This window comes from Pecten maximus, chromosome 17, assembly GCF_902652985.1.
Source record: "Pecten maximus chromosome 17, xPecMax1.1, whole genome shotgun sequence".
NCBI classification, from domain to species: Eukaryota; Metazoa; Mollusca; class Bivalvia; order Pectinida; family Pectinidae; genus Pecten; species Pecten maximus.
Window position 1 is genome coordinate 12,003,062 of NC_047031.1, and position 12,036 is coordinate 12,015,097.

At 34.7% G+C, this 12,036-nt stretch overlaps 1 protein-coding gene across 1 annotated transcript; it reads left to right on the plus strand.

The window, feature by feature from the left end:
* The first annotated feature begins 738 nt into the window (after positions 1-738).
* Positions 739-1,734, plus strand: LOC117315103 (jerky protein homolog-like). The gene has a single exon (XM_033869250.1). The coding sequence runs from the start codon at positions 739-741 to the stop codon at positions 1,732-1,734; it is 996 nt and encodes a 331-aa protein (XP_033725141.1).
* Positions 1,735-12,036: the final 10,302 nt, after the last annotated feature.

A 12,036-nucleotide genomic window follows, 5' to 3' on the forward strand; every position in this document is an offset into this window, starting at 1 on the left:
ACATGATCGAGTGCGCTAAGAATAAAGGGACACCAATCGATTGTAGCGAGTCTCGTATGTAACGTTATTAAAAAAAAGGAAATTTGAATTTGAATTTAAACATCAGGTCAACTGTGCCCCGCCCGGGTCACCATGGTTCCAACTTTTAGAGACGGACACTGAAGTTTAATGGACTCATGTTTAAATGACCATTTCCATATATATATATATTACTCCGTAACCGTCTGGTACGGGGTAGGATACGAAATTGCCCTCTTCCGCTCTACCTAGATACTGTTGTTATGTCTGTCAAGTGGTCATATTATAATTTTCTCATCATATGATACAGTGTAAATAGTATAGCACAACAATACAATTATTTTAATAGCACATGGCAAGCTAGCGTTCCATTTTTAATATTACTCAAATCCTATTTGTATATTCGGTAGCAAACTCCGCCCATCTCTCGCCTGAGAGTAGTGAAAAGGCTTCCGTTAATCGTCGCTATATAGAGAAGCATTGAAAATACATTAGTAAGCATGTTTCTCGAGTTATATAATAAATAGAATATAACACTCGTGTTCATGTAATATTGAATTTATTGAACGAGTTTATTAATTACATATGAAACTAACCGGCTCGCATTACATCGCCCGTCACGCGTGAGATTTCAAACGTGATAACCGATCTGATATTACAACCCTTTCTTCTCCCATGTTTTTCGTTGCAATATAGCAAAGGGTAATGTTAATTTTAGGTATGCCAAGAAAGAAGAAGAACCTGTACTGCAAATACAGTCAAGAGGATGTAGAACAGGCTGTTGCCGAGTACTCATCAAAAACACTCACATTAAGGCAAGCATCAGAAAAGTATGGGGTGCCACGGTCGACAATATCATACAAGAGGTTGGGGCATCGTTCTTTAAATGCAACTGCTGGAAAGCCTGTCTTAATACCGTTAGACGTGGAGGAGGAGACCGTAACACAAGCTGTCAACGCATCCACTATACTCGGTCTGAGCAAGCATCAGATGATGATCAAGGCTGGACAGGTGTGCAAGAAACTTAAAATCCATAACCCGTTCAAAAATGGGATTCCAGGGAACGACTGGTTTCGTGGATTGAAACATCGCCACCCAACCATGACGACACGGAAACCTGCAAAGCTGTCGTCTTCCAAAGCTCGCCTTGACAAGGCAACAGTTGACGAATATTTCGTTAAGCTGGAAGACATTCTGAAGCAGAACGCCATTACAGATCCAGGACACATCTGGAATATGGATGAAAAGGGAGTATCACTAGAGCACAAGCCAACTTCTGTGATCGCTAGAAAGGGTTCTAGAAGCATTCCTGGGAGAGTGAGTAACTCTAGGGAAAACATCACCATTGTTGCTGCAATCAATGCAGATGGCGGTAAGATTCCGCCATTAGTTATTGTCAAAGGGAAGACTGACAGAAGTATGCAGGCTTATGGTACAGACGAGGGACCGGATGGAGCCATATATACGTTTCAATCAAACGCATGGATGGAGGACGTCCTGGGAGAAAAATGGTTTGCGGACGTGTTCATTAAAAATATAGGACCATGTCGGCCACAGATATTGATCATGGATCAACACAAGAGCCACGAAGTAATTGGACTTCTTGAAAAGGCGCGACAGGAGGAGATACTGATATTTGTAATGCCATCACACAGTTCTCATTTTTTGCAGCCACTTGACAAGGGGGTGTTTGGCCTATTGAAAAAAAAATTATAACATTGTTTGTTCGAACTATACCAGTTCAACTGGGAGGGTTGTCACCAAATGTGTCTGGCCCAAGTTATTCAAAACAATAACACGTTTTAAGGGAAAAATAGCCTGACCGAAATATCACTCAACCGACCGAAATATTACTCCAAATTACCGAGATATTACATGTAATGACCGAAATAACACACCTAATATTTGGTCACAAATCGTAAGCTTTACACCAGTTACCTCCCCTCATACATATGTTTATAACGTTGCTGCGATCAACGACATAGGCCGCGCCGGTAACAGTCGTTACCGGAAGTGTAACTTTAAATTATCGTCAGAGGGAGCGTCTAAATGTAAAAGGTGACCGAAGTATTACCACTGTACTCTATTAGAATGCGACAAGGGAAAACATGCATGACGATAATAAAAACAGAAGATCATTGAACATTATACCAGATTATTTTCTCATTTTCTGAGACACTAATATGCTAAAATACAACGAAAGGTAACACTGATTTTGTTAATTGATATCGTATCAAGTAAAATGAACAGTTATTGCGAAAATAGCAGTATTTGCTTCACCTAGTTTGGCTTGACCTACTTTCGTTTTACATTTTACAGATATGGCCATGTAAATAATTCATCTTCTCAACAATAGTCATCTAATTACTTATCCGCTGCATTTTTCTATTGAGAATATTTGTACTTCTCATGTACAGTGCATCATTCTTTAAAATTGACTGGTCTGCATGTCTGATATGACTACCCTCAACTGTATCAACGGCAGATTCATCTGTATTACTACACTTTTCTACCTTCTGGCAGAGACGTGTATATAATATACAGGTATCTGCTTCTGGGACGTTGTGTCACATGTTATAACAGGAGAAAGAGAAAACTAAGTAGTGAGACCAGGGTTCGAACCCAGGACCCTCCCAATTCTATACGGACACTGTACCACTGAGCTATCTGGTCGCCGATGATCAACCTAGCCCAGTTCCGCAACATTCCTCCCTTCTTTTATCAAATCTTCACCGCCAAAGACAACAGGTTCGGATATCCCGTTGCTTTAGCATCCTCCCGAAGGATTTGCAAGCTCGCTAGCCTAAATATGTAACAGTAGAGAGATAGTAGCCAGACAGGGGTTCGAACACGAGACCCTGCAAACTCTACATGTACACTTTACCACTGAGCTACCTGGTCGCTGGTGCACTAATACATGCGGTATGTTCGTGTTTGTCTCCTTGTGGTATATATTACCAGTAATGTGGAAAACTTTTAATTTTTTTAAGATTGTTCCAGCACTGGCAACCTATGTCTTTCCCTTGGTTGTCATTTAGATTAAGAAGATATTTATCAATTTAATCTCTTTCATTTGATCATATAAAAACAGATAATATTTCCCCAAATATTAAGTGTAATCGCTTCACACATACCTTGTATTACTGACCAGGATTGATGTTTAAATGGAAATGGACTACACATTCTATCAAATATATGCATTACCAAAAACACTGAAATTTTTTGGGAAAAAAGATTTTTTTTAGAGTCAGTCGGGTAAGTAGAGACAAAGTTTTTACTGTATTTGGCATATTAACTTAAGTCATGAAAATGTGAAATTAAAAAAAACCTTTGGTTATTGAAGATCAGGGAAATGTCAACAACAAATTTAGAAATAATAGAATTGGGTTATTCTCAGTGAGTTCTGATGGCCTGTGTAAACACATTATGAAGATAAAGAATTAAGTTCATTTTACACAATTGCCAGCTTCGATTGTCTATCTTTTTAAATTATGTTCATCTGTGAATAGTTTTTTTGTTTCCGTTATTTTTATTGTGGGGTTTTGTTTTGTTTTTGTTTTATAAATCCTTGCAACGACTTTTAAGTCATGTAGATACCTGGTATATAAAATGATATGATTCTTGACAACTTGACTACAGTAAGAATTTAGCTTTCAAAAGGCATTGCGCTCCACACCATATTGTTTGTTGACATGTTTCTGTGACATTTTCACAATTATTACATTACTTTATTAGAATACTGTGTTATCTATCTCTTGAATCCACTCGAACATAGAAATATTTCCTTCATTTCCCAAATCTGTAATTGAAATAATTGTATAATATACATGTATGTGTTTGCAGTAATAAGAATTTTTTTTTTAAACATTCATATTAACATATTTGCTGTATCAATCCAAAAATACTTGTTGACATATACTGCATTACTTTTGTTCTGATTTCAATACAGAGAATGTCATATTTTATTAATCAATAGATTTGGCAACCTCACCTTCTAACAGTTCAAAGACCTTAGATGAGAGTAATTGATGAGTATTCAGAGTTTCCTCTTGCCCCACCACCGGAAGTTAACCACTGACAAGCTCTCATACAGTTGTTGACTTTAGTTTAGGAACACATTCTCTAATGACATATGATCATATGCTAAATTAAGGGTTGGATTTTCACTAACTTGAAGAGTTGTGTCCCTTTGTTTTCTTTCATATACATGTACATCTTATTCTAGCAGATTGCTATTCTGATATTTATTTCCAATTGTTCTACACATAATTATATACATATGATGATATTTGAAAGTGGGCGAAAAATGGAATAGGTTATTTTATTGAGTCACAAGAAATCTGGAAGTTACAAAAGAGGTGAAAGAAACTTTACAAATCCATTTTAGTTTTCATGTAGGTAAGATTTTAACATTTTACATAATCATCAGATGGTGGGCTATTCAAATCGCCTTGCGTCCGTGGTCCGTGGTCCGTCCGTCCCTCCGTCCGTCCCTCCGTCCGTCCCTCCGTCCGTCCGTCCGTAAACAATTCTTGTTAGCGCTATTTCTGAGAAAGTACTGAAGGGATCTTTCTCAAATTTCATATGTAGGTTTCCCTTGGTGCCTAGTTATGCATATTGCATTTTGGAACCGATCAGAAAACAACATGGCCGACACGCAGCTATCTTGGATTTTGACAATTGAAGTTTGTTATCGCTATTTCTGAGAAAGTACTGAAGGGATCTTTCTCAAATTTTTATATGTAGGTTTCCCTTGGTGCCTAGTTACGCATATTGCATTTTGGGACCGATAGGAAAACAACATGGCCGACAGGCAGCCATCTTGGATTTTGACAATTGAAGTTTGTTATCGCTATTTCTGGGAAAGGACTGAAGGGATCTTTCTCAAATTTCATATGTAGGTTCCCCTAGGTGCCTAGTAATGTTTATTGCATTTTGAGACCGATCGGAAAACAACATGGCCGACAGGCAGATATCTTGGATTTTGACAATTGAAGTTTGTTATCGCTATTTCTGAGAAAGTGCTGAAGGGATCTTTCTCAAATTTTATATGTAGGTTTCCTTAGGTGCCTAGTTATGCATATTGCATTTTGAGACCGATCGAAAAACAACATGGCCGACAGGCAGCCATCTTGGATTTTGACAATTGAAGTTTGTTATCGCTATTTCTGAGAAAGTACTAAAGGGATCTTTCTCAAATTTCATATGTAGGTTCCCCTTGGTGCCTAGTTATGCATATTGCATTTTGAGACCGATCGAAAACCAACATGGCCGACAGGCAGCCATCATGGATTTTGACAATTGAAGTTTGTTATCGCTATTTCTGAGAAAGTACTGAAGGGATCTTTCTCAAATTTCATATGTAGGTTCCCCTTGGTGCCTAGTTATGCATATTGCATTTTGGGACTGATCGGAAAACAACATGGCCGACAGGCAGCCATTATCGCTAAATCTGAAATTTCATATATAAGTTTCCCTTGTTTAAAAAGCACTGGAGGGATGTTTCTCAATCGATACAGATTAGAAAGAGGAAGGGAAAAAAGAGAACAGATCAATCTGACATGGAACCTATGAAGATCATTAAATGGTGGGCGCCAAGATCCCTCTGGGATCTCTTGTTGTTATGGTTGTTTTACTTTCCATTGTTTGGGGCAGAGGACATATTCATATAAATCAGATATATAACTCCTATATAACAAAGTTTACACTTGGTTATTTGTATACTTAAAATTAATTTCTTTCTATTGATAATATCTCTGTTGTTATAGTCTCTCACATGAGTCTTTACATTTCCTTCTATTAAATATCTTCAAAAGTTTCTTCTCATTTCTTTCTGTTTCCAGTACTAGTATCCTTTTGGTTAACAAATTGTCATATTTAGTGGATTTTGAGAATTGGTTGATTGGCAAAATTTGCTTTTTGTTTGGCAATACATGTACATCAATATTTTCATGTCTCTGTTACATATATATAGAAATGCTCTGCTTCTTCCTTTTTAACAATAATTTTAATAGAATCTTTAGTTTGGTTAAAACTTCCTATAATGTTGTTGGGCATTTTGAAATGATGGATCTGTCAGATCAGCACATATTCAACACAGTAGTCCAAAATAACATCCCTGTTCAATTGTTTTTCTTCTGTATCTTGGCCTTGCATTCTGTAGTGATGGTCCCAAATCTTGAATGCTACAAGGTTTGTTTTAATAAATGACCTTTACCTTCATTAAAGACCACTGTAGCTAGACGTGCAAAAACCTTGAAAAACTTCAACTGAATAGCCTTGAGGCCAAGATACTTGGTATTGGGCCTGTACTATGCTGGTGAAGTGATACAAAATTTGTTTAAAAACGAGCAACAGTGATGTACATTCAAGGTCACAGCAGTCAAACATGTTTAAATGTTTATTACCTTTTTTATCAATATCAAAAAGAGGTCCAGAGAAGAAGATGACTAATGCAGGCCCATATGGCCTCTTGTTTGGTTGCTACACAATGCCTTAAGTACTCTTTCAGACTCGGATGTCAAAGGCCAATGTCACTATTTCTGTCAAATGAAAACCAGTTGGTTGGAATACTACATGTACATAACTATAGATAGAACAATACTGCACATATCAATCAAAGACCATGCTTTCCCTAGATGAAAAACTATTAGAACCCAATGTAACTGGGTTTTTTTTTATATATATATATTCGTTAGGTGGATGGATACGGCAATATTTTAAATGCTTTAATATATAACTACTTATTACCGGTTAGCTTGTAATAAGAATAATAATAATAAGAAGAAAAAACATAACGAAAACAATAGGGATTTCCATCCGAAATGGAAATCCCTAATTAGAGTATTTTGCCAAAAGTACCCCGGTACTGAAATATCTAGGTGAGCGAAACAGGCCCTCTTTGTCTCTAGTTCTGCTGCACCACACAAAAAATGTCCTCAGATGTGGTAGTATATATTAATGTTAAATGAAAACAATGCTAACTTTTTTGTCCTGTAATATGTAATGTATAGGCTCTCAGGGTTTATTGCTGATATATCTAAAATACATGTGTTGTTTGTTGTTGTTAGTGTGATGATGAAATGTCTAAAATGTTGTATAAAGAGTGCATAGACTAAAACTGCTATTCCACTATTACAGCTGAGGGACCTCATTGAAATTTGTTCATAGTGAGGTAATTGTTAAGTTAAAGGGACATCACGGTAAACCAATTTTTAACGTCAGGGTGCCTTTGGCACCTGCCATTATAGGCGTGGTGGGAAAATGTTGTTACTGACACCTCTGTTCCGGCTAACAATTCCTCTTTTCTGTCATACAAATGATATACATCCGCAGCCTAATATAGTTCCTATTTTGATAGCAATTATTGACACAATTTAAGTGATGTAAACCGTGTTTACTGCAATTATTTGAAATGAAATATGAATGTTTGGTGTTCTAGACTATTTTAGAGTTTAAATATTAACATTTTCCTCGTCAGTATATGCAATTTTGTTGGCGTAGGATTACGTAGTTCTGTCTCGATACTGCCTTGAAAACGAAAGTAGAAAAATCAGTTTGATCGTCGTGGAAATTTACATGCATTCACAGAGAAACTATCCACATCTGTTCATCCTGAGTTCATATGCAGGAACATTTCATATAAGCCTTAAACCAACCCTATTTACGTAGTCAAATGCACCCGAGCATTCCACGAGATAACTGCAGCTGTCACGTGACTCATCACTAGTCGGCCAAAATGGCGGTTATGTCTGATGTTACTAAATCAACGACCTTTCGCAGTTTCATATTCATTTGTATGTCGCTAGAATACGCAAGAAATATTACCAGGAATTGAGGGCAAGCTGTAACAAACTACTTAGCCGTTTTTCGTGAGGATTGTATTAAATAAGGTTATTATTTGTTGTTTGAAAAGAATCTAATGATGATGATCCGTGACTGATGTACTGGCGTCGGACTCAAAACTAGATATGTCTCGTCGGACAATGCGACCGCAGTTTTCTATCGGAGTTAAAATGTGTTACTAGGGGTCATAAAATAGATGTTTGATAGGCCTTATTAACATCTTATAGAATAAATAAAATTTAAAAAAAAAACTTCGGCTGTTTACATCTTAGATTTTATCTTTAGTTGTAGTTACTTGAACAACATGTTCTGTTAATAGACCGATTTGTCGTTCAGTTGATTTTTTTTTCAAAGTTAACACGCAGTTTTACTGATTCAGGAGTATATCAATAATCTTCCATAAGCATTAAAGAAATAGGGAAATAACTATACTCAGCTATTATAAAGTTGTCAGCTGATATATATATGTTATACACACACATGTACATGTTTTCTTGAATACAATGTATATATAGAATAGGAATACCAAGGCCAGATTAAGACATTTCATCTGATACAAATGTAACTGTCTGACTATAAAATCCAATTTTAAATTTCTTATTATATTACCTCAGACCCTGACGTTTCTCCGGGCCTTTGGCCCTTTGATTATCTTGTATTTGTTCATATTATTGGGTATATCTTTTAAAAAAATCCCTATGAACAATAACCATTCGAATTTGATGAAATATGTACATAAATATACCAATTATTAATTATAAAAAGGTTATCACAATTCGTTGATCAATAGTCTGATTATGCTAATTTTGTGGCACATACGATAAAATGGTGGGGGCTAGATCCTATACCGTTGAGCCAGATTCCCGGGAAAGTATGTTTTCGGAACAAAAGATGAGTCCCGAAAGATACGTTAAAATTATAATAGAAACCAAACTATTTCCGGATAAACGTCCGATATGGTCCCACAGTTATACGATAAGTTCTTGGAGCAAAAGAAATGACTATTATTTGATTGATTTTTTTTTTTCGTTCTTTTCATTTAACATTGCTAAAATAAACAGTATTTGTACTTTTTTGTGTTCATGTGAAAATATTAATAGTAACATCACAAGCATTAAGAAAAAAGAATTTTTTTTTACTAATTATAACAAATATATTAATATCATCAATATAATAAATCAATCTTAATTATTGATTTTTTAATGAATTATGTCGATGATAATTCTTTTGTAATATTATCTATTATTGAGAAAGGCCTCCTTTATCCACAATGACTTGCTAAATTTTAACTAATAAAGATAAAAAATGTACCTGACTAGTCCGAAGGTGATTATCAGTTATAATTGATACCCATGCATAGTTTTGTTTACGAGAGATTGAAATGATCCATATAAATAACTCGTATTAAGAGGATAACTATTTTTATGAACATCTCTTAATTAGGAATGTTTTACTATAGACATATTTAAAACAGCTTGCCCATAATTGAGAAAACAGTATATAGAACAAAATCTATGTATTATCAATTTATTATCATTACTGTATTATCATGATTTAATGTAATTATAAGGACAACTCTTGGAAAAATACTTAGGCATAAGTCGTTACACGTAGGGAGTAATTAATTATAAATCTACTATTTAAATGTTTTTTGTGAGATTATTAATGGTGGCCTTTTGCATTTTGTTGCATGATTTTTATTTTTTTTTTTTTTGACTGCACCAACACTCACAGCAAAGCTTTCCCAAAAGGTACCATAGTACTACATATATCATGTCACTTCGTTCTTAATCATATAACTTTTATGTTATGTTTTCACCATTCGCATTAACCTGGTATATATATATTCCATTTGAATGCCTCATACACATGTATAAGGCTATTTCACAGCGCAACATCAAAACATCTTTATAGGGCTGCTGTGGTGTTACCTTGCATAAACAGTTTTGATATTAAGGTACATATTTCTTAGCTGAAGGCGATTTAATGCTGCAGACCATAAATGCGAGTGCAGACATGCAGATGTTTAGTAATGGCTAGTAAAATGCTTTATCAATTAAATTTTAAGCTATGTATCTAATTAAAAACACCAATGTTGATGTTCTCTGATAGCAAAGACGAGTACTACCTGCGTGTACTGTGGAAATTGCATATAAATGAATAGATAAAAAGTTTGATTGCATGCCTATATGTGAAATCTTGCATTTTGTACTTTCATTTCCAGTGTAAATGTAAATTAACATTTATTGTGATACGTTTAGATAATTATTCTGTACAAAAAACAAAGACGTTAATTTGTGGAAAAAATAAACATAAAGCTTTAATCTTTCTTCATCAGTATTAACCATTAAACAATCAATTTGACACACAAACATATAATGGTAGTAAAGATATACATGTAACATTATTTTGAAATGTTTAATCATCTTTATACAATTACGCTTTTGGTAAACAAAGTAGAAAGAAGAAAATATAATTCTTCAAAACTACATTCATACAAATGTACTTAAAACAAGCTTAATGTGATCATATTATGGCCGTGCAACTCTTCAATCAAAATCAACTTTGTGTCATTTACCGATAATAAAAGCCAGATCTTTCACTTTGATAATTCTGGTTCATGATATTGAAACAAAACAAATTCAAGTAAATATGTTCAACAATTTTGAACATTGATTAAGTGACTCCTCTTATAAACAAATTGGTAGCAACTGTAGAATATTTGCAAGAAACCGAGCTAAACACAAAAGTTTATAAGGTTTCGATTCCCAGCATCGCAAATTTCCACAGTCACTGGACCATAGTTCTTTACTATGAATGAATTTCTACCACAATACCCTGTGTTATTCAACTCTCAGACCATCAGTTAATCATTGCAGCTGTTGATTATAACAATCTGTTGTATAAACTCTATGCATTTTGATTGGCTAACACGGTGAACTTTGACCATAACTGCAATTGTTATTGACGTCATCAATAATCTAATGACGTCACATCACCCGGTCCCGGACGTCACCGGTACACTTTATTTGCATACGCGAAATTATACGTGGCCACGTTCCCCTTAGATTCAAGCCGATATTATTGTGGTAGAAACACATGGATCACACGACTCGAAATTGTTGCATATGGAATTTATTTCACACGAGTAAGTTATTTTTTAAAAGTTACAAAAGACACCAGCTTTAGCGAGTGTTTTTGCAACTTTTGAAAAATAACTTACAAGTTACTCGTTGTGTAACCTCTATATATCTATAATTTTATTCCAAATTTGGCTACAATGGTACTTTTATTAAAGAATCTGAACCCAAAACGTGAAAAATTTAAATGTTAACAACACCATTGCAGACAGAAAAATAACTCCATAGTCTCACTTGGTAACTTCATTCAATTTCAACATATTTTTTTATTGACTGATATTACCTGGTATATCAATATAGGATTGGACATCAGGCAGAGCCTATATAAGTCCTCTCCTTACATAAAAAAGGTAAACAAACTTAAACATATTTACATACAACCAATATGGATTATACAATAAGAAGGGAGGTATCTTTATAGATTGTTTTGATTTTTACATGATTAGAAGAAAGTAACTTCTTAAAAGATGATTGAATTATTGTAAGATGTATAGATATGCCTGTTTGGTCAAATTGAGCTTATTCCCCCAACAGCTACAGGCTCAACAGTCCATATGTATATAACATATAACAGCCATCCACTGATGGGGATCAAAACCCAATTTCACCAGATAGGTATATATAGTTTGTGAGTGGAGTTACAGTAAAGCTTAAAATTATATGCTCAGTCTAAAATTACTGCTGTAGAAGTTACCTCATTCTAAAATGTATATTATATAAACTATATTACAACTTAACAACAATGCCAATTTCCATCCAGTCCATTCTCCATCATCTGTGCATTAATAGGGTATTAGAGGTGTACTGTATATGCTACATAACTAAATAAGTTTCAATGAAGAATAAAAATAAGAAATAGAAATTAAAAATTAAAAATCAAAAATGTTTAGGATAATGTAGGTCAAATATCAAATCTTTCAGTTTCAGGAATGCACTGTTTGTAACTTCATTCAGACCAGGTTCAAGATATTGTTAAATCCCCTTAGTCACTGGAATTTTTTTTTTTTTAAATGAAGTTTGAAAAATACTTTAC